This window comes from Lonchura striata, chromosome 7, assembly GCF_046129695.1.
Source record: "Lonchura striata isolate bLonStr1 chromosome 7, bLonStr1.mat, whole genome shotgun sequence".
NCBI lineage: Eukaryota > Metazoa > Chordata > Aves > Passeriformes > Estrildidae > Lonchura > Lonchura striata.
The window spans coordinates 20554760-20579121 of record NC_134609.1 but is presented as its reverse complement, the minus strand read 5'-3'; the positions used below and the strand labels follow the sequence as shown (position 1 = coordinate 20579121).

The window sequence follows — 24362 nt, the reverse complement described above, 5'->3', positions numbered from 1 at the left end:
ACCATGGCTTATCTAATGACACTTAGGGAAGTGTTACCAAGGAGACTATTTGCATCCTGCACGATGTTGCTAAAGCAACACTGCTAAATTAGATGCAGCGCTCTTAGCCTTCACCTACTGTATTTGCATTGCTATTAAAATGGAATAGTCACAGGCTTAAACTATATTTGGGTCATTCACTCATCCACACACCTGAAAATAGTCCAATGACAGCAGCAATGGAGTTTCCCCTAAAAATCTAAAACATCTAGGTCTCCATCTCTTACACGTATTTCAGGCTTGCCCCTCAATGTGACCTGCAGCCAAAACAAGCCATCTTTCATGCTGCAACCTTCCTCCACAGGATATGTTTTCCCTATGTGTTTGGCTTTTATTTGAATGCATCAGGAGATTTTAACTGTCATAAATAATTACAGCATCTTAGCATTTGATGGAGCACAGCAGAAGGCAATTTGTAAGTAGCATTAATTTTTGAGGCACAAGATGGCTCAGAGGCACTGGAAATGCGACAACTTGCCTGGAGTTTATGGGTCAGCTGTTCATCCTCACCCTGAGTCTTGGTTCAGCTGTAAAGAGTCACCATTCGAGGGCTTCAAGATGGCCCATGGAAAGATTAAACAGCTAAACAATAATTATTTGTTTTACCCTAAATAAAATGGTAAAATACTCCTTATGGAGATGATAATAAAACAGAAATAATTTTAAACTATAAATGACTAGCTATAAACAAAAATAAAGACCAGAGGCTATTTTAGGTGATGTTACAGAATAAATTAGATACAGAAGCTCAAAAGACTACTGGCAGGAGGGAGAGTAAGCAAACAAGAGGTGGGGTGGTAATGGTTTCCAAGGCAATTAACAGCTTCTCTAGAGTTTGGACATTTGTCAATATAATAAAAAACATAAAATTCAAATAGCCCCCCTGCACACACACACATTAATGTAGAAATATGGACAACTGTCTGGAACTTTACAAGAAATATTAAAATTGTGTGGCAATGTATTGTATTCATTGTAAATATACAATAAATATAATTTTACTGTGTTCTTCATGATACCAAGCAAAGTCACGAGCAAAGTCACTGGGCTCTCTAGATCCAGTATTCTGATGCAAATCTAGAGCAATGTATTACTGCCAGTTTTCTGTTCTGATGGTCTGAGCAGTACATTTTGGTCAACGACATGTAACAATAAAATACCATCCCACCAACACCCAGATGGAGCTCTCCATCACTATTTAATATGTTTATTCCAACAATAACTCTTGCTTTTAACACATTCAAATTTAAAAGATAAACTCAGGCAAGGACATAAATACTTGGCATCTGTCACTGAATTCAATCAGCTCCCTGAATCAGAGCAAAAGCACCCTGCTCCAGCTCTGCTGCAGTGCGTAATACAGATTGGGTGCCTCTTATTAATAAATCCTTGCTTTAGCCCAGAAGCACCACCAAAAAGCACACCTGGGAGCATTTTACTATATATAAAATCTCTGTTCCAACAACAAATTAGATCTGCCTACAGAATCTAATCACGAGAAGGTAACTCCTTCCTGCTGAACAGGCTACAGCACAAGTAAGCCCATGTCCAGAGAGCATTTCACCTGCTAGTGCTTGTAATTGCTTATGCCTGGGAATTTAAGATGGAATACCAGAATCTGGACTGGTAAAAAAATTCTCAGCACTACCAGGCTCCAGGTCAGGCTATTTCAGGATGAGGGGATGACACAAGCTCTTTCCTTCCTCCCTGCAACAGCTGTGGTGAGGTTCAGTTCCTCAAGTTTTATCATTGCTTTAGCTCCTCCATGAAGTGTGATGAAGGCACAGAAGAAGACTTCTGCAGATGGCCATGGCTGGAGAACACGTGTGCCCACCACCAAGCTCCACTGAGGTGGCTGGACAAGTGGTGGAGAGCTTCCTCCAAGCCACGTGGTGGGGAAGACACCCTGCAGCAGGTGAGCTGTGCTGGGGTCTGAACAAACACTCAAAGTCTTCCTGACTCCTCTCATATAGCAAAAAGGGGATGGTTCAAGTTTCATGGGGCTCCAGATCTACAACAGCCATACTCCTTCATGCATCCTCCTATGGCACACAAGAAAACTTCATGACAGTTCAGAAAGTGATCTTCAGTCCTCCGTGAGAAAGGGCTGTTTGTGTCCACACACAGAGGCTGCAGAAGGTCCTTTTTAGCTGACTCTGTTCCAGGGGAGTTTTCCCAGGACCCAGCGCTCATCAGTGGCTCCAGGTGCCTCACATGAAACAGGCCAGGGGAGTCTCCAAGGAAGGGTCAGAAATGAGGATCTGCATTACCAGCAAGGCACAGAGAGGAGAGGAAAGGAACCTCCCTGTCTACCAACCAGCTCCTCCTTCTCTCATGAGAAATGAGATCAAAAGGGGAAAAGGGTTTTCTCTGTGCTAGCTGTGCCTCTGTGAATTTTTCTAAGGACTTTCTGTTGGTTTTGGATCAGGTCCTAGTCCCATGTGGACAGAGCTCAGTTTGTCTGGATTATTTATTAGCAAAAGGGTTCCCTCTGCAATCAAGCGTGTAGAACACCTTATTAAAGCATGCTCTGCTCTGTATCTGCCCTGATGGAGCTGGCATGAAGAAGTCCTCAGCACCCCCTCAGAAATGCTGCTGGACTGCGGATTGTCATTACTCCCCTCATGTCAGTTCCTCCATGGCCTTATCTAAACTATGCCATAAATCTTCTGGGTTTTCTCTGAACTCTCCTCCTCCTAGTGACATTCTGTACTTCTGAATAATGTTGTCTCCAAATGAATTACAAGGGACACAGTAATAATGCTCCAGCAGGAGCAAGGGAAGCAGTGGGGAAACAGCTAAAAGCTACACTGAACTGTTTTCTTACTTGTAATCTTCTGTCATACACTGAGCTGGAAGATTAGATAACGAGACTATTTATAGCAGCATTGCTGGATGTGTATCACAAAACCTTTATTGTAAGACCACAGCAAGTATAAAATTTTAATTTTGCCTGCTACTTCCCTGTGTCACAGCTTCGTTTGCAGCAAAGCATTTTTGCTTTTGCAGTGGCGTTATTAATAATGGATGCAGCATTAACATTTCCAAATTGGGAGTTCACTCTCAGTCACTGTTCCCACCCATCACTCTGTAATTTCTCCTCCTGGGCTTCATGTTGGACTGCCAATAGGAAACTGACAGTGTCTGCTCAGCCACCAAACACACTTTGAGTGCACAAGAGCAACCAGAGCTCACTGCATTAACTGCCACAGGTCCCACCTGCACCACTTCTCTGCTTGAAACCTGCAGCTATTTTTTAACCTCTCTGCTAAGCCCTCCAGTACACAACCTGTAAGGCCTGAGAACTGTCCAGAGGAAATGCACAGAACACCAGATGATCTCCACCCAGCAGATGGTAAGAGATTTCTTCCACAACTAATGCAAGGCAGATTTCAAGCAGAGGAGCAAAGCTCTCAGCTGTCAGTACTTACCTCTTAGCATCTCAACTCTAAACTTGTAAAAAAAAAAAATTAATTATTTTAATTAGAGAGAACTTCTTGCACCTTTATTTTATCTCATGCTTGTTAAAGATGTGATTGTTGAGGGGTCATACCACTAAAACAAGAACACTAAATTATACACAGAAACAGGAGTAGGAATGTAGAAATCCAGCACTAACACCAGAGGTAACCCAGGTCCTTCATTATGTTTTTACTGCATTTTTAAAAAAGAAAGTAAATTTCAACTACTTCTCCCCTTTCTGTATTTGATGAACATAATCAATTAGTGAGGAACATTTTGTCTTTTCCATTTTCTGTCACATCTATTGAGGTGACTCACTCACGTAAGAAACAGATTCTGTTTGCACCATTTACAGTTATTTGTATCCTGTCTTCTACAATGACTCAGTATTTCTGTGGGAAACCATATCTTCCATTCCTGCCTAGTAAATAAAATATAGGCATTCATCACAGACAATAATGATCTTGCAAGATAGATATTTAGAAACACAATAGCACCATTTACCCAAATCAAAGAAATAATGAGTAATACCAATACATTTAATGCTATATTGAAGAGATAGCACCTAAGGAGGAGATTTTAACTAACCTTCTGATGAAAATATGAAACCTGGATGGTAAATAAGCTCTGTTTTTAAATCTGCTTGCCTTATCTGTCCTTTGTCTCTTCAGAGTCCAGGCTCCCTCTTTGCTAAACCAGAGCTACTTACTGACAGTGGCACCAGTTCCTTACACAGCATCCCAGTCACTGCTCTGATGAACAGATCTTCCCAAGCACTGGCGCTATAGATACAGGACGTGTGGTGGTCAGATCATAAAAATAGTGAGATTAAGTCAATAGTGAATCCATGCCTACATCCATGCAGGAACATCTGGAAAGTGTCAGTGTTACCAGTGTGAAACTCAAATACTAAATACAAAGGAACAACCAAGGACGGAGACTCCACAAGTAATGTCTGTACTTTAGAATAAATTTTTACTAAAATGTTGTTATTGTTTAAAAAAAAAAAAAAAGTTTATATCAAGTGGGTATTTTGAAACTAGAAAACCTGTCATGGAATTTTATCTCTGAGGCTGGCAAAGAACTATTAATATTTACTTTTCAAAATTTTGCATAGAACAGCCCTACAGTTTAACCTGACAGTTTTCTGAGAGCTGAGATTCCTTCCCTATGCTTCAGCAAAAAGTTGAACTGAGGTGGACTAATGGAGGATTGTATAAACATAATAGCAGCTACCATGGCATCCTCTGCCCTATAATTTTAAAACAAAAAACTATTTTAATCCTGTACGTGAAAGGCAAATAACCAATATTGTAAACATGAACCAGCATCTTCTAACAACACACTTTTACCATCTCAAGCTCCCTGCAAACAAATGGAGATGAAAACCAATCCCCACCTCAATTTTAACCACAGTTTTGCAGAAACCCAGATTTTAGTATGGGTAAGCATCCAAATGTCTGTCCTCCTCTCCAGCTACTCAGCTTAGCAATGCCCTGGTCGGCCAGGCCAAAAGATAGCCTCAATTCATGGATATGTCACACTAACAACAAAAGTTTTAACCACTGTTAAACCCTAACTTTCAGTGAAAATTCAAGTTCTAATCCCCAGAACTACTTTGGTATTTGTGGCACAAAAGTGAGCACCTGCATGGTGCTGTGATTAAAGGGAGAAACTACTTTGAAATTTGGCAGTTTGCAGCACAGCACTGAGCACCTGCACACTGCTCTGATTAAGGTTAATCTTAGATCAACCATTTCTAGATGAAGACAATCCTGAAACACAAGTATTGTGGAGCCCACTCCTTGACACAGCTCAGAATTGGATTACTCAGATGTCCTAAACCTTCAAGGCAGACCAAGTCAGAGTACATGTGGATCCCCAGCTTGAAATAAGTAGCCACTGTGAAAGGTACACACTGTAAGTAAAACAACATGTACCCACGTACTTGCCACGGGCAACAATTTCAGCGATGCAGAAGTAGCTGGTTCCTGCAATTATCCTAGCAGCAGTAGGTAAGAACAGCTGCCAAATCGGAAATCTTCCAAGCCACTGTATTAGAAATCTTCCCAGATATGGGAATATCCACAAAACCTGCTATTTCAATAGTCTAGGAAACAAAATGAAGCCAGGGCTACTTAGGCTTCTGTCACTAGGAAGTCATTGTAAGCAGAGAGAACCTGCTTTCTCTTACTCAAAAAGAGCCTACAAATGCCCACAAAAAGCAACTGTATTTGTCAAAATCACAGTCTGCAGGAGACAGTCACATCCAAGAAAGCTTGTACAGGGACCTGGTTACAATCTCTTCTGCCTCCCAAATAAAGCCTGGATGTTCTGTGTACGACTTTGACACTAGCATGGCAATGAACTACCCTGTAAATAACCAGGCAGGGATGCTTGTGATAAAGAGGAGGGATCCAGTTAGAGACCAGCCAACAACAGAGCAGGTTCTATCCCTCCATCTACCACTGAAATGTCTGAACAACCCAGCTGCACCTTTCACTGAAGTTTTAAGTTCTCATTTTAGCACTATCCTTATCAGCTAAACACAGGTAGCCTTAGGAAGTTGCCCTTGGGAAGTCAAAATGAGAAGGACAAATGGTCTTTGTCTGTCATAAACTTCAAAGGATTCCTCTTTCATGACTTCTTCCAATCTCCCTTAAAAGTGGACCCATTTTAGCATCTGTAGCACCCACCAATGATGAGCTCTACTGAGCAACTACCTACTGCAGATGGCTACAGTCACCTTTTGTTCATTTTATGTCCTAATTCTTGTACTGGAAGAGACAGTGAACACTGGAGCTCTGCCCTTTCTTTACTTGCAAGTCATTTCCATTCTAGTGGTCCCTTTTTCCAGAGACAAAAGTCCTAGTTTATTCAATCATTCCTTATATGAAATCAATGCAGACTTATGACCATCCATGTTGCCCACCTCTGAATCTTTTCCAGTTCTTCTGAATCTTTCCTAAGATTTTGGAAGGAGAAAAACCAGAACAACACGTAACATACAAATTTACACAACAATCTACTAATGGCCTCTATTTTCCTCTGTTTGGCTTCCCTTATAATTTATAGTATTTAATTTGCTTTATTTAATTACTGAGCCTGGCACTAATATTTTTAGCTCAATCATCCAACTGAGGTTTTGGCTCTACTGGTTTTCAAAAGTAGACTTTCTTGTACTTGAGAAATATAGAGAATCACCCATGGGCAAGAAACCAACTACATGATTTTGTGGGAAATTTGTGAAAAGCTGCAGCAGTACCTGCTTCACGAACTTCATCACCTTATGAAACAGACAATAGGAAAGGAAAGGTAAGATCAATAAATTGCTGTGTTTGGAACACTGAGCAATTTTAGGCTGTTTAAATGCAATAAATCAAAGTTCAGTAGCTTGGGAAAAAAATCTAGTGCTTTGGAGAAGGTCATACAAACCTGACAACCTCAGGCAGGAAAAAACTTTATACCCACAAGCCAGACAGGTCAGAGGGAGACAAGCATACCCTGGACAGAGTAAAAGCAGAAGGGCAGGCAGCAGGAGGCATCCTTCAAAGCCTTGAATGATGAAACTTCTGACACTGTAAGGCTGGAAGAAAATAATATAATACTTCAAAGAAGAACCAATTATGACAGCAATGGGAGCTGAGGTTATCTCACAGTATCACTGTTGGTATCCCCACAATGCACGGCCTGTGATACCTAAAAATGCTTGTGATGCACCCCAACTTCTAAGCCCTTTGACCATCAGTTGCTGATAACCTTTTACTCCCCCTTTAGTTTTATCTAATGAGTGCACAAAATGGAGCTGGCAGCAGGACAGTCTTTCAACAATATACAATTATTGAAATGCCTACAGCAGCCAGATTACTATCTTCTACATGTATTTCAGAAGCTCATAAAGCATCAGGGAAATGGGGGAAAAGTCTGGCAAGTTTATGTGTCAGTGGGATATAATGCTTGGAACAGCAACTGCAGAAATGCAAGGCTGTGTAATCCTGACTGGTACCCTCCATGGGCGAGGGAAAGCAGGAAAGCCTCTGCCTTCTTGGTCAAGTGCTGCACAACAGGCTGCCAGTCTGGGGGCTGCAGCCAGAGAGGTGGTAACACCCTTCAGCAAACCACTGCTGACCCTGGCTGCAGGTATCCCAGCAAAAGCAAGGACTAAGAACTACTCTCTTGAGGTGCCAGACTGCTTCATTTGATACTCCGAAGATATAAACCCCAAATCATCCTACAGACATCACCCCCAGACCCAGGAGTAAAAGCTATCTCATGGGCCTGGTGAGCAGTAAGTACAGGTAACCATAGGAGCACCCAGCACAACATGACTAAGATCTTGATGGGATGCCACTGTAATACAAATAAAAGAGCCCATGAGTAATCAGCACTGCTGAAAAGAGGGTCCCTGGCAGCTGGGGCTGTTTCTGTAATACTGCACATGCATTCTTTCACAAAAATATCGTAGGTGCATTGACCTATGAGAAAATCAACAGGAAGAAATCCTGCTTGCTGCCACTCACTCTTCAAGCCAAGAGGGGCTCAGGAAAGAGTACCAAACCTGAGTAGGAGGCTGGAGGAAAGGATTTAAGAGAGAAGTCAGTAATACTTCTTAGCTTTTACAATGTACTATTGATCTGCTGTCTACAGCAATGGCTAAGCCTTCTTGAAGCAGAGGACACGAGAAGTGAAGATAAAGAGCTACATATCCATGGAGCACAGGAGATGGCATACAAGGCCTGTGTCTCACTTCTGACCCAAGGACTAGAAAAACTTCTTTAACCTGGACGAGCACATATGGGAGCTACACCACAGCCTAAACAGGGCACACAGCCCACACCTCACAGGAGGAAGAGTTAAACACTTCCAGCAAGGTGGAACAGTACCTAAGAAAAGAATGCAAAAGCCAGAGGCTGGGAAGATAGAGGGGAACTTAATGAGCTACACTAGGATTAGAAAAAATAGTTAATAGAGGAGATTGAAAAGACTATCTTGGAAGAATCTTGGGGGAGGGAGAGGGGTTGAACTGAGGATCCATCTCTTCGGAAATAATAGAAGTCTCCTTGGTTGGAACAGCTCAGTGCAGACTGCCCTGACACAACTAAATAAACAGTACACAGAGCCACTGATGAGACAGCTGATCTTTTTAATCAGAATTCAGCAGATTAGATACAGCTGGTGTTTTCTCACTTGGCTCCCCTCCAAACAGCCATATACACCTTGTTTGATAGTTATCACAAACCATATTTCAGAGAGGGTGGACAGCAAAAATTTCCTGGAGTTTATCTGGCTGCATCTTTAAGGAGATTGTTACCAGATAATCATAATCTTTTTCACAGCATTAGGAAAGTACACAAAGGATCACCTTCTGTCACCCCTGACAAACTACATCTGGATTATGGGAAGGGAAATACTCACAGGAATTCTGAAAATAATCTCACCTCAACCTCCCCATCATGATATCACGAAGTGAAAACCTCCTTCCAATCATGGCCAGGACTTCAAGGTTAACAGCCATACCAGGACCATAGCATCGATCACCTGCAGTCCTGGAGGAGTTCAGTTTTCACTGTCTCCAAAACAGCCAAAGCCTGTAGTCACAACTATGGCACCAAAGTCTGGATTCATAATCCAGATGACATACTGCTCTGGAAGAGGTAATTCCAAAGACTCAAGTCTAGTGGTTCCTAGTGAACAGTTATGTGAAGTGCTTTTATAAGCAGCTGGACATAATAGATTTTAAAGTATTACCTTACTCAAAAGCATCTTGAAAATCATCAGCCTGGGCTTCCAGCTTTGCTCTTTCATGTACCTTCATAAAGACCTACTTCAGTTACCTGGTTTTAAAACTGCAGCTTAATTCTGAGAATCAAGTTGTGTGCTTTCCTCCTTTTGCACAACCATCTAAAGCAAAGCAAATATTCTGCCAGCCGTGTCAGTCTTCGTGAGATTTCTGTCTTATGCCTTCAACACCAAAACTATCACATGGTCTTCAGAAGATTTATGTAACTAAAGGTGACCATTTTTAGCAGAACTAAGAGAAAGACATAAAAATTTCCAGCACAAGCGGGCGACAGCTCTACCACGTGCAGAGCTGTTACTTCTTTCTTAAGTGAGATGAACTTGTAAGGTACAGAGACTGAATTCAAAGTCTGCAGACCACCTTAGGAAACAATGAAATCATAGCTTCTTCTCAAGAAAGAATGAGCCACAATCACCCCAGCACCAGGTCAGGAAGAGGTTGTCACAGAGCAAGAAAGTATTAGATGGTGACCAAGTTATAAAAGTTCTGTATCCCCAACACTAAGCCAGACACTGAAGGAAGAACAACAGGGGACCTTCAACTAAAATATACTTTACAAAATGTTAATGGCAGATATGTAACAGAACTGTGTGACATTCATACTTTCACTGCTATGCCTCGAGTCCATTTTACAGAAACCTGTCAAATGCAATCAGACTTGTTTATTCTCATTTAAATGTAAGATCTGAGGCAGTCTGGTTTCAAGAAAGACAGAAAAGGCACATATTGTCCCTGGCAGTTGCTTAGTTTTTATTACAAAGGCAATGCTTTGTTCACTCTTTATTCCAAATAAAAATTATTTCAATGCTCTGTTGCATTGCAATCTTGAGAATATTTCTGCTTGCTGCCTTAGCACAGGTAGAAAAATAATTAAAATGTAAATTAAAGGAAGAAATATAGAAACAAAGTGCCATTAACACACAACTCACTGCTTCCCCCACCCCAAATCAGGTGATTCATACACAGCATCCTCCAAACCTCACGTAAGCCACTGTTAATGGATTAAGTGACAGTGTCCCTTCTGGCTTCAGTTTATAAATTCTTATCTGCTTAAGGTTGCTCCAGAAAGACTTCCAGCTGACAGCATGATTCTTAAAGAGACAAATCCTCCCTGGCAGTTTACAATTGCATACCAACAACTACGGCATTGCGTGTGCCTTCATGTTTGCCCTGATAGAGGATGATGGTTCAGTGTTTCAGATTCAGCATCCCCCTCCTTTCATGTCTAATTTGAAGCACGACCATTGCTTGGGCTGAGTTTCTCACTGACTTTGTCGGCAACAGAGCGATGAGCATTCCTAACATCTCCTTGCATGGCCACTGAAACAGCCATGATAAAACCACCTCAGTTCACACAACTGCTCCAAATCTCCCAAGTACAGACAGAGGGGCCAGAGAGATTCAGCAGAAGAATAATGTAAGTATCAGAAAATCCTTCCCTATAACAACCAGTTGCCCAGCTCATCATTAACCATTTCCACTCCTCTAGACCATGACAAAGAAGTATCCAAAAGCCCAGCAAAAAATGAGCAGCAGCATCCCTATTTTCCATGCTGGTGGCTGCAAATTCTGCAACACATAGAGGAAGCTGCAACAAGTTATAATCTGAAATGGCTGTTAGAGCAGGACCTTCCCTCATTCCCTGCTTAGGGAGAGATGTGTGACATCCTCTGCCCCCATTAGCAAGTGCCTTTGGCTGTGAAAATGACCTTAGAGAGGAGGTACCCAGGTAGTGCTGAACACACACAGCATGTGTGTACTGCTGCCCGAGAAAATTGCATTCATGAATGATGAGCTATTTTCTGCTACCACTCTCCCAACTTACAGCAAAAGGGGGTAAAAAAGAGCAGAGATAGAGGAGACCTTTGACAGGCTCTCCTGGTGCCAACAGGTCCCCAGGAGTTCAGAAAAAGGATGACATCCTTATGAGGAACAGAACAGCCATATAAGCTAGACAAGGAACCCCAAATACTCCCTGCCGTCCTCCAAACAGGACTGACCGTCCCTTGCACACACACATTCATGGAGCCCTCAGAAAGGACACCAAAGCAAAGCCTTCACTCACCAATAAGCACTTGGGGACTCTTAGTGCTTAGTCCCCCATATTTCTGCCTGTTGCTTTCCTGGGGTGCCTTTGCCTGGAAGGACCCGTGTATTCATCAGCCCCCCATGGGGCACTGCTGGGGAAGAAGTGAAAATGCTGCGAGCAGGGCAGGGGGGCTCACACCGCGAGAGGGCTCGGGGTGCCAGGCTTGGATCCATCCTAGCCCGGGGAGCACAGCCTGCCCAGCGTGTCCGGGATGCCTGCCTGGCGCGGATGCCATGTGTACCCAGGGATCTAATCCCAAACCGGGGTCCCTGCGGTACCCAGGATTTGCGTCCTGCCCGGGTGCCCATCCGATCCCGGGGTGTCCGGAGCACCCATCCCGCTCCGGGCTGCCTCAGGTGCCCCGGGATACGGCCTGTGCCGCCCTCAGGGGGATGCTCAGGGTGCTGGGAATGCCGGGGGCGCTCGGGGTGCCGCGGGTGCCGACCGAGCCGTACCTTTGAGGCGGTGGTGGCGGGCGCGGTGCAGGCGGCCCTGGCCGCCGCGGGTCAGCGCGGGGATGCTGGAGAAGCGGCTCCCCATGGCGGCATCCGAGCCGGGCCGGGCCGGGCGGCACCGCGCAAGGTCTCCCTCCCCGGGGGCTGTGGCGGCGAGGGCGGAGGGCAGCGGCGGCTCCGAGGGCGCCGACAGCCGCGGTCCCGCCCGCCGGGCCCCCCGCCCCGCTCGGCTCGGCTCGGCTCGGCTCGGCTCGGCTCGGCTCGGCTCGGCTCGGCCCGGCTCGGCTCGGCTCGGCTCGGCTCCGCTCGGCTCGGCTCGGCTCGGCTCCGCTCCGCTCGGCTCGGCTCCGCTCGGCTCGGCTCCGCTCCGCTCGGCTCGGCTCCGCTCCGCTCGGCTCGGCTCCGGTCGGCTCCGCTCGGTTCGGCTCGGCTCCGCTCGGCTCGGCTCGGCTCGGCTCCGCTCCGCTCGGCGGGCGGGGCGGGGCGGCGGCACCGCGGCCCCCCCGCCGCGCCCGTCGCCATGGAGACACAGCTGTTCCGCCGGGGGCCGCCCCGCCCCGCCCAGATGTGCCACCGCTGGCGCCACAGGTGGGGGGGACACGCGGAGCCCTCCCGACCCCCGCCCCAGCACAGGACGGCCAGGAGCACAAACCCCGGGGGGCAGACAGGGTCAGGGACATTATTCCCTTCCATTACCAGCCCGGGAGTTCCCTCACACCTGCTCGCCCTAAACCCGCTTCCCAGCCTCCTCCTTCCAGAGAGGAAGTTTATGACCAAGCCCGGAATCCAGGCGCTTCCAAGAAGCTGCATCATGTGTGGACACTCACCCAAGCAGACCGGCTGTGGTGGGATGCAACTGTCTTAAAGCAATTGGGAATCTAATAGATACAAATATGTCAGAGCCACACTCGGGAAGGCAAAGAAGATGGGCAACCAGCTCCTTCAATAGTCCTAGGGCAAGTGGACGAGTAGGCAGCTAGTCAGAGATCTCTTTCTTGTCCCTGACCTACGCAGTAAGTTGTGTTCGTGCCTGCAGCCACCACTTTGCTCAACCCAGGGGCTCAAAGCAGAGAAAAGTTCCAGTCAACCTCAGGGAAGTAGGGTAGGGTAGAGGTGGGATGAAGGGAAACGGTTCGCTGGCAGATCTGTGAAGGGTCAGGAGCTCCTACTGGTGAAGCAGCAGCATGGGCCTCTGCCTGAAAGTGTGTCCTCTGAAAGCTACTGTGATACAAACACATCCCATGTGAACTGGGACTGCCCCGTGTGGCTGCAGCCCTCAGATCCCCTGCACAGCTCCAGTGCCACAAACACAAATTATTCACACATGCCCAGGACATGCTCATGTGGTTTATTTTCTTGTCCTTAGAGAGAAGGTCCTGTGTTAATACCACACCTGTCCACTACCACACGTGTGGCTCCTCACTGCCCACCCTGGAGCCAGTGAGGTGCTCCACAAAAGCAGCCGTGGCTATACAGGATGGGGAGGTTCCCCTTGTCCTCACCCCAGCAGCACCTTGGCCACAGGAGAATTTCTCCTGTGACAGTCACAACCCAAGACCTGGAGTTGTTCACTTGGTACCACAGTAAAATCAACTCACAGCTGATGTCTATTGCAAATTACATTACCTTTGTCTTTTAAGAGGACTACGGGCTCTGAAGACATGGTTATAAGCTTCATCTTGAGTTTTAGTGGATGCTGAGGGCCTCTTCCATTCAGCTGTGTCATGGCTTTAAAATGGCTTTGTCCTTCCTTCTGTAGAACAAGAATTTAATTTTCAGCTTTCTTTCAAAAGGTGATTTTGCCGATCTGTCCATCTGCCTCCACACTTCACTTTCCCTCCTGTTAGTAAATGTAAGAAAAACCCTTCCTGGTCAAGAACCACATATGAATATTTTCACCCTTAAAACAGTTACTGCTCCAATTTCCTCAACCAGAGAGCCAAGAGACACCCTGTTCTCTGAAACCACTCAAGTATCTAACTTTCAGAGGAGGTTTATTCTGAAGGTTATTTCTGAGGTTAAATAACAAAACTTTTTAAGACATATTGAGAATCTCAACCAAAATATGATGCTTAAATCCCGATGAGGATTTCTTTTGGTATGTATGATCTACAGAGCCAAGGTGAAGAATCATTACTGAACTGCCCAGCTTTTAGTTGCACTATAGGTGAGGTGTCCACTTTTTTTGCAATCTTTCTCATTCTCTCAGAAGAAGAAAGGAACCAACCACACCAGTCAGAGTGAAGCCATGGTAGAGTGGGGTCGAAGTCTGGCTCAAACATGAGCCCTCTGTCCAGCTCTTCTGGTCTACTGGGTCCCACTCTGGCCCCATGTTGTTGCACCAGCTGCCTCCACATGCAGGAAGCTCAAGAGCAGAGGTGAGACAGACTGAGTCACATCTTTGTTTAGATCCTTTGTGAACATGAACACTATATTTCCAGTGAGCTCATTACAGTGAGCCCAAAAAAACCAAATGACCCTAAGATGAGCTCAGTTAATTAGGGCATGGTGCTATTAATTCTAAGGTTGGGGGTTCAATCCCTGTATTGGCCATTCACTTAAGAATTGGACTTGATGATTTTGTGAGTCCATTTCAACTCAGAATGTTCTGTGATTTATGGCACAAGACTGGAATGGCCCTTAGAGGGGCAATTCCACCTCCCCATAATACAGTACCTTCCATCCTGTTGAACCTAATTGTCTCCAATCAACAAAAGAAAAAAAAAAACCTGTTCTTTCTCTTTTTTTTTCTTCTAATCTCACTCTCTCTGCTTGTCCTTGAATTGCAAGAGATCTTGAGCAAGGACTCACTTTTCTGGGAAGTTTCATGTTTAATGTGGCAGAAAGAGGTGTCAATGTAAGGCAAACTATAATGGAAAGAGGCACCTTTCCATTGTATAAAAGAGATCTTGAAAAAGGAAAGGCACTGGGTTTGGACTGGAGGCATAGAGAACATCCATGTAATAGCACAGGAAAGATTTCTGTGCAGTCATCCATTAAATGACAGGCACTCACACATGTGATGCAGGCTGCTAACTGTGCTTTGTGTGATAGCTCACCTCGTGGGGAACCTGTTCCCAGAAGGACCAAGTGCTTTCTGCTGCTACCAAATCCACCCTGAGTTTTAGACACCAATTTAACCTCGGTGCCATGGTGTGAATATTAATCTATACACCACATGGCTGGTGGGTTTTGTGCTCAATCACCTCCCCTTTCAACATGGATAACCAAGGTGAAGTAGAGTTCCATCAGTGAAAGAAGGAAGCTTTACAGGCCTCCTTTAGCAACATGTTCAGCTACCATGAGGGATGGGCTTTGCTTTGCTGGCACAGCAGCCTGCAGCTGACACCATGGGGACAAATGCAAAACAGCACCAGGGGTTGTTGGGATTGTACCTTGGTTCACTTTATCAGAGTCTCTGAATTTGCTCCTTATCCTGGTTGGAGAAGGAGTGAGAAGGAGGGGCTGCTTGCTGTCCTTGCCAACTTGTGTCAGCTTTTCCTGCAAAAAATGTTGAGCAGGGTGAGAAATATGCTCTGTGATCACAGGGGCCCTTGATAGACAAAACAGGATCACACTGATTCTGGGTTTTTGCCTTTTTCTTGTGCTCTAGCAACAGGGAGCATTGAAACAGCTTGCCAAAACTTCAGGGCTTTCACACCAGCAAGTCAGGACTTTCCTAGTGTGTTAGTGTTATCAGTTGAATTGGCTAATTAGAAACATGCAATTCCTTGGTACCAGCCCTGCCAGGTGGTGGGGACCTGGTGCAGAGCATGCTGTGGGACAGAGCAGGTTGAGTTTACAGTGATGTAAAACTCCTCTCCACTTTCTGAATTTGTGCATGGGCACCTGACTTCCAATTTGCAATTTGTGCTTAGAAGTCAATGGAGACAATGCAGCCACTCCATTAATTTCATCTGAAGTTATTATCAGCTAACATTGTGATCATAATTATGGACAAACACAAGGAGAAAGGATCTGCACAGTTACATCTGCTCATGGAACAAAAGTCACGAAATCACCCATCAGTTCTCCACCCGGGAGCTGGGTGCAAGGATGAGCTGCAGCTGCTCAGCTCAGGCATATGTGAAAGACCACAGAGACAGGATGTGGAGGAGGATTTGTGAGAGGCTGGAGGGTAGGAGCTATGAGCTGGATGATGAGGCAGATAAGCAGCTAGGCTGGGTGCACAGGGGTGCTTTCAGACTGCGACGGGGGCAAGGTCAGATGAGTGCACTTGTATTTAAGGACTCTGGGTATTTTGCAAAGGTCTCTAACTCTGAAGCACTGGGCAGCAATGAAGCAAATTGTGAGTTAAAATAGGACAGGATGACAAGAGACCACTCTCAGTCACAGCTGAACAACTGTGTTTGTGTCTAACAAGACAACAGATTTCACAGCAGCAATCAGAAGAGTATGCGAAGACACTTCTAGAGACAATAGGTTAAAGTGAAGAAGGGAAAAAAGATCTGTAGATATAAAGCCTCATAAGACGCTTAGTCTCAGACAGCATTCAAAAAAAAGCCATCATGACAAGTGATCATCCAATTTCATGCTTTTTCTCTGAGAAAACCAAATCCCATGTAATCTCTTATTTAAGAAATGTAGATACTTGTTTTATATGAGTGGGACAGGAAAGAAGTGTCCATCTTTTGTGATATATTGGCTGTATAGTGTGCAGACTGGGAAAAATGCTTTCTGCAGCCATCTTGATGCTTTAGATTAATTATTTTTATTTTCTGACCTTTACATTTGAGGTTCTCCCATTCATCAGCAATGGATTCACTTGAGAGGAGGTTTTTACATATTTTAGCAGCCCTTTTGCAAAGTGCTACCTAGGTATTTGTTATGAGCTACACTCAAAGACAGTCATATGAAAAAAAAAAAAAAAAAAAAAAACCAAAAAAAAAAAACAGGGAAGAACAAACAGGTGGTTAGAAAATACTAATTTCTTCCACATACACTGGTCACATTTTTTGAGTTCACACAAGAAAGTACAATTATACTCTTGCAATGCCTTTGTGAGGAGGGTTTAAGTACCTTTTAATTCAAGTCTATTTCCTCCTCATACTGGGAAACTCAGTGAAGCCTGTTGAGCCCCAAGTGCATTTCAGAGCAACCCCAAGTCTTCTTCCTTCCATAGCAGAAAGCTTCAAGAGGCACATTTGTGCCATATCCAGTGGCCCAAATCTCACCACAAAGCTGGGGCTTACTAAAAGGCCAGTACAGGGCAGAGGATATTTCCAGGGGAATCAGCTCCTCCCTATTTAAAGGGTCCTTTGATCTAGAAGAGAAATCTAACAGGAATTTAGTACAGCTAATAGTCAAGCCTTTGATCTTCCCTTTGGAGTTTCACTGCTGTCTGGCAGCCTGAACCCCTACTTCCAGCAATAGGAGCCAGAGATTTCTCCCTAGCACTTTACAGTGAGCTTGCCACCTTCACAGATTGACCAGTGTTGCAAGGTTTTTGTTCCTATTCACTTAACTTTTGGGAAATTTCTCCCTTGAAACTTTTTCTTAGACAATAGACCTTCCTTTCAGTCTCTCTTTCATATCTCTGTCAAGATAGTTGATATTGCTACTGAGGTGGCAGACAGCCCACTGTAGCAAAGCACAGACTCTGGGGGATATTTGCCTTCTAAAAGAGATCCTACATTCTTTCCAGATCTGAATGGCTGTAAGTTAAAGGAGGGATATATCAAGACTTTGATGACAGATGCCAGAGTTAATCTCATATCCTATTTCTGCATCAAAATATTTGCTCTTAATTGAATTTAATGTGCAAATTAACAGTGGAGGCACCCAGATTTCTAAATGGGTCATTGCAAGCCAACTTTACATCATGCTGAGAAGTCAGCATGCTTGAGGAGTATTGGAAAAAAAACCAAATATTTACTAAATATGATGAGTGAGAGAAAGGGGAAGTGTATTAAGGATGTTAAGGATATTAATCTGAACCTCTAAATGTGTTTGACATCCTCAGTACCTTAAATGGTGGATTAGATTACAAAGGCATCCAACAGCCTTGGTGTATTTGTCAGTATTTCCTTTCTCAATGTGGTTTCAGGATAGCAGTGTATCTTCACAGCTGCCAAAGATTACAAACTCCAAATAAACTTAAAGCAATAAGAAAAGTCTGGGCTTTGATTTCCCAGTCTTCCACAGTCCTGCAGAGCCTGCACACAGCCAGCACCACCACACAGACTGACACAAGCAATATCAAAAAGCCAACCAAGACGGTTTTCCCACATCTGACTCGGCCTTAAACTGGCCATAGAAACGGGATGTGTTCAGTACTTGTCCTCCTGACAAGCTCTCATCCTAGTCAGTCAGGCCTTGTGTAGTCCCTGGAGATGAACAGCACCCTCAGAGGTCCCCAGAAAGGCTGAGGCTGCTCATTAATTCCCTCCTGGTCCACACAGGGAATTGCAGGCTGATTGCAAGGAAATTGGCTGAATCTCAAAAAGATGACCTGGAAACTGCAGCAATCGCTCTCTCTACCCATTCTGCAGAGCCCTGCTGGTGGCACTGGATGTGTAGCCTGCTGATAGCATCTAGTCGCCATTCCTCTTTGCTCCTTGATGCAGATGGTGGGAGCCAGCCAGCACAAATTCAGAAATGTCAAGTTTGGTATCATAAAGCTCCACTGACTCTCAATTTGTAGAGCATCATGATGAGGAGCACTTCCCACCAGGAGAATGTCATGAACTGCTGCATTCAGCAAATCAGACACAACTATTTCCTTTTCCAAGGATAAAATCTGGTCCCAGCAGTGAGGATTAATCCCCCAGACAACTATTAGCTTTTATTTTGGTTTAACAACTAGGATCAGCTAGAATGAGTTTCAAAACTGCTCTCCTTAAATGCTCAACTAAACCAGGGAGGAACAGGAGAGAGCACAAATCCCCAACAGCACTTATTTGAATAATCTTGCTGACAGATCTGTTCTTTTCTCAGAATTTTCAGTCTGCATAACAGATCACAATATGAAATCAGATACTGTCACTGGGCTCTGATAAATGGGGATGCAAGGACTAAATACTCCCTTTCCATATGAATAAATACTCCAATTCAAATGGCACCACTCGCATTGTTCATGCTGTCACCAAAATCCTGCAGGCAGCATCACAGCCTAGTAAGTGAGCAGCACCCATCATTATTCACTTCATGAGCAGATATAGATTTTCAGCTCTCATTTACTGACAACATGTTCCTGACATTATTATCTCTTCTAAAAGCTTCTGCATGAGTTATAGCTACTGGATTCAAAAGGAAATTTTGCATCTCTGCCTCTGAATTACTGACAATATTTTCAATGTCTCTGAGACATTTAGGGAACAAATTTCCCTTTAATTTTAAGACTGCAAACAAAGGAAAAGCTATTACACTATTAGGCTAATTTTTGCAATGCTTTAATGACTGTCAGTTAAAATCCTACAACTTCCAGTCTGAATTTGCCAAGTTGCAAGTTCCATGTCAGTGGAGTTTATTAGATACTTTTCTGTTTGATCCAAACAGCAAAGTACATGCTTATGAGTTGTAGTTCCATCATTCATCCTTCTTCTGCACAAAGGCCCTAGTTACAGCCTTGCTAGCAGTAAAGGCATTTTCTTTTATTCTTTTTTTTGTTGTTGTTGCTTTTATTCCTTTTTTCTTTTGCTTTTATTCTTACAGTTCTTTTCTTCACTGTCTCCGCCTCTAGAGTAGTCAAAAACCTTTATGGTGGAAGCTATCCTCATTTTAGGAAGGAATTCTATAGCAAGAGCTGGATCTGCAATGCTTGTCTACTTCCAGAGTGCACGTCTAGCTAACAGAGCACACGGACAATAAAACAGTGAGTATGCCAGAGACTGAGAATGTGATCGTGTGAAATAACCCAAAATGCAGTCCCTGCCTGACACTTACATTGCTTAACTGGTCTGCTCTGCTGCCCAGGGTGGAGAGCCAAGGCTGTAAGCCAGAAAACACACGAGTGAAGTCAGATCCAGGTGCTGCATGTACCCAGGGCCAGAGAAGCCAGTTTGTGGTTGCTTTGCAGCCACTGGGTGCTGACTTGGTTCCCCTCAAAATCATCTTCAATCATGCAGAGATGATTTACTTCTAAGGAGCAAGGGTGGTTCTTGACAATGAGGCTGGGAAGGCCAGATGGCTGGGAAAGTGCAGGTAAACACCAGAAACAGGTCAAAGGCACAGAGCTGGGCTGAAGGTGATGCTTCATGGTTGGGAATTTGGTGGCAATAAAGCCTTTAACTGCTGAGGACTCTGGCTGAGACCAAGCCAGAGAGGGATCAGCACTCTCATGAAGTTCCTCATTCACCTGTGCTGTCACTCCATCGTTGTTTCTGATGTGGATCCCAAGTGTTTTCTGTGCCACTCAGAGTCACTGCAGGATATTACTCTGCAGAGATGAACTCTGCTAAATAAAAGTGAAAATGTAATGAGGTTTAGAGACAAGAAGGGAGTGGAAGACACGAGGGGGGACATGGGGGTCTGGCCATGAGAGATCTTGATGAAGGGACAGGGATTAATTAACAACAGCACATTTAGTCTGTGTACCAAAGCCAAGACACTGAGTTCCCCAGGAGATCTCAACACAGAACAGTTCAGGGGCATTCAGAGCTCTTGGAAAAGGCCCATACCCAAAGCCCTGTTACAGCAGATAAACCCCAAGGAGCAGAGGGGTGGCTGTCACAACACCACAGGATCCCATCATCTCACATGGTGTGATTCTAGCTATTTGCTTTGGAAAGACAGGAGCAGTTAGGGATGTTAGGGATGTTACCAAAGGCAGCATGAGAAATTATTATCCTCTGCAGAACACAAGGCACTGCAGGTAATTACTGTCTGTGCAACCATAAGAATTTAGCTTGGAACAGAGAATATGGAAAATTGTAGTGTACCTTAAAAGACCATTTCTGCTGAGTCCATGATTGTTAGTATTAAGTAAAGTTATAAATTTCAGTCCATAATCTTGTCTTTAAAAGGTATTTCGTGCTCTGCAAGGAGGACCAGGACAGAGAGGACAGAGTCTCTTTTGTGATGAACCATCTGTCTCTGATGATATGCTTTTCTCCTTAGCTCTTTACAAAAGCTTGTTGGGGTGCATTGGGGTGGTAGTGATGGTGGTGAAGCTGGAATGGTTGGTGTGTTTTACCCTGTAAGAGTATAAGTTTCTATAAGATTAACTGCTGTTTTGGAGGAAGTCTTTTTCTCTCTTGGAACTGCCTCTTTTAAGAGCATGCATTAATTACTCCTCACGATTCTGTACCAGGAGGCAATGAGCAGGAACCTGCCAGAGCCCAGCAATGAAGCAGTAAACCCACCTGCAGACACCTCCTCCTCCTATCTTCCCTCTGAAAAGGTGTTAGAGCTTGAGCTTTTAAGCTTGGAAAAAAACTTCCAAAGTCAGAATGTGTGAGAGAGATGAAATGAGAGTTGAACAGAGAAAGGAAAACTGTATCTTCAAGTCTAAACATCCTGAGATTCCTACGATTTGTTAATTTCCCATTTATCATGGTCAAACACAAGTGAGATCTGCCACACAGATCATCCACAAATCTCTTGCCATCACAGAGAATATGTGCTGCTGATGAGAGACCCCCTAAGAAGGTTAAGTCAGGGTGGTATTTTCCTGTGAAAAAGTCAGAATAACTGCAGATAACTGCATTTGTGTTCACAGCATTCTGGAGACATCCAACACCATACAAATATTATAAATATACACAGAGAGGAAGATTAATGATGTGCGGGTGGGTTATAAACACAGATAAAGACGAGCTAGATGACAAGACAATTTGGTGAAACAGGACTCTAATTCTGCTGGAAGATGAATTGCAGCTACTGTGAAGCACCAACTTTCTTCAAATGCTTCAGGGATGTGTGTTTGAGGTCAGGTGGCCCTGACATTGGTAGGAAAATGAAATGGTATTTTTATACCATGGGTAAAAGGACTTTTAGGGCCAGAGGTCACCTGTTATTCCTCAGAGGAACTAGACCAGACAGCAATGTGTGTATACATTTAGTGGGTAACAAACTCTCACAACTTCCATAATATTTAAGCTGTTACCTGAACCCCAGATACTTGAGAAAGCTCCTTTGTACCAAATAAGGACAAGAGCTATGAGAGAGAATATTGATATTTGCCTGGATTATTAAGATATCCTCTTTCTAAACAATCCTGTTACTACTCTTGAAAGAACCACCTAAAAGTACAGCCGCTCTCCAGCTGAGGCCCCTGCTCCACAGGAACAAGAACTAGGGCGTTTCTGTCTAGAAGGAAAGGCTTTCAGGGAAGCAGCAGCAGCAGGGGGTGTGGAGCTGCCAGAGGTGCCCAGCGCTTCTGCACCGGCTCGGGAGCGGCTCAGGCTCTGTCCCTGCCCCGGCACGGCGGGCACAGGATGTGGCTGCTGGCTTCTGATGAGAAAGAGATGCTGGTTTGGGGAATTTTCCAGAGAAATGCCACAATGAACTGAGTTTTTTCTCTCTTTGACTCACTCTGAGGCAAGTTCAGATTAGCACTGGTGCCTGTAGGAAACCTAAGGCAAATCCAAATCCAAGCCCCGACCAATTGAAATACTGATATATTTCCATTTGTCACAGGCAGGGGGTATTAACCATCACTTCACATGAGACACAAGGCACTGGAAGAATAGAGCTCCCACCTCCGAGCACCAAGGAACACCAAGACAAGATGAATTTTAACACCTGTGGAGTGAGATTGCATCTTCTTGCAACAAGGAAATTCCTGTTGTGTTTTACTTATGATGTCTTCATGCATACCTTGCTTTTCTTTGGAAACTATGCTTCATGGATTACATTCTGAATGTTGTGGTTCTTTTTCTCCTTTGAAAATCTTTCTCAGGGTCTACCAAAAAAAAAAAAAAATCCCCATAGTAACTAGGTCTATTTTATGGGTACCTCTGTATTTGCAGATATACCTAGAGGCAGATCTCAGGGAGGTTCAGAGTGGACATTAGGAAAAAATTCTACACTACGAGGATTGTCAGTCAGAATACACTCCTCAGAGAAGTGCTCATGGCACTAAGCCTGACAGAGTTCAAGCAGCAGGATGATGCTCTTTGACACCTGAATTATTTCAGATAATCCTGTGAGGGAGTTGGGCTCGATGACCCCTGTGGGTTCCTTCCAACTGGCAATATTCTATTATTCTATAGTTTTCAGCAGAGAGGAGTGGATCCTGACCACCACCCAGCCCTGACAGTGGGATTATTTCTCTCTCAGTTCCTTCTGCAGTTTATTTGCTGCACATAAGAAAGGCTCAACATTGCTCTAGCACATTTTCAGCCCAGAAAATGCCTGATGTCTGCCAAAACTCCATAAAGATGTGTAGTAGATATACATACACGAGATGAGCCCAAGCATCCCGAATGACCCCTGCGCTCCAGCCTCCAGCATCACATCGGTGCTGCGGGCGTTGCGATCCCTGAGCACCACTTCCAGGGATGCTCAGCGCTCCTGACAAATCTGCCTCTTGCCTCCGAGCGCTCTGGGAAGCGCAGGGGAGGACGAAGGAGCCGCAGCACCGCTCTGTGGCGGCGGGTCCCTCTGCAAGTGAAGGACAAGGACGCCAGCTGCTCTTCTCCAGCACACCGCTCCAGACCGTGCCTGGCTTTTTGTGGCACCAAGAAAAGCTGTTTCCTCACCGTTTCGAGCCTTTGACCTGCTTCCCTCCTTCCTTCCCTCCCACTCTAATCCATCTGCTGCAGACACCTTTCACTCCCCAGTTTTAAAGCCTTGCACCCCGGGATACATCAGTGATACTGGGATGCTGCTTCACAGCCCTATTCCTGACTGCAAAACACAGTCAGCTGTGCTTAATCCTTCGAGTCAAAAAAAAAAAAAAAAAAAAAAAAAAAAAAATTACCTATAAATTTCTCTTTCTATCTTTACAAGTTTTTCCATTCCTGACCCACAAATTAGAGAAATATAGGATCACTCCTTACTAAAGATCTGTGACATCAGTTTTTAGATATGACTTACCTAATGGGTTTTGGTGAATTAATAACACAGTACTAAGAGAAATTTTTACTTGAAATTTTTACTTAAAAGCCATGAATCTTTTAAGGCTACTGAAAGATGTGGTCTGCTTCGTAGAGTAGTCACATTGGACAAAGACTGGGTCAGCCTTAAATCCAAATGCAGATGCCCAAAGTCACAGCACTGAGATGAGTTTTGTCACTCAACTTCCATTTCCTTTTACACACCTAAACAGTTTCTATAATATCTCTGCAAACTGAAGACAAACTGATCTCTCAAGAAAAGTTTGTTATCAGTGGTTTTCATCCTGTAAACTGTGGATTTCCCAGGGCTAGAGCTTAATTTTAAGTGTCTAAAAAGAACAAAAAAAGAACAATAACAACATTTTTAAAAGCAAACGAGACACACAAAAATACCCCTAGCTAAATATCAGTAGATATGTGGGCATTACCAAAAACAAGTATGAAAAATCTCTGAGCTGCAATAGAGATCAGTCTGTTTTCTTAATTCCCCACTTTAT

General features: G+C 44.3%; 1 protein-coding gene and 1 long non-coding RNA gene across 2 annotated transcripts in view; one reads left to right on the top strand and one right to left on the bottom strand.

Moving 5' to 3' along the window:
• The window catches only part of NEURL1 (neuralized E3 ubiquitin protein ligase 1), a 144454-nt gene extending 132416 nt beyond the window's left edge, over positions 1-12038 (bottom strand). Inside the window, exon 1 of the mRNA XM_021536311.3 lies at positions 11846-12038. Within this exon, the coding sequence (XP_021391986.1) occupies positions 11846-11930 (85 nt within the window). The 5' untranslated portion in view covers positions 11931-12038. The remainder of the gene's footprint in view (positions 1-11845) is intronic.
• On the top strand, positions 10684-22543 carry LOC110473636 (uncharacterized). The gene is made up of 3 exons (XR_002465908.3): positions 10684-10718; positions 19520-19679; positions 22445-22543. It is a non-coding gene; the product is annotated as an uncharacterized LOC110473636 (long non-coding RNA).
• The last annotated feature ends 1819 nt before the right edge of the window (positions 22544-24362 follow it).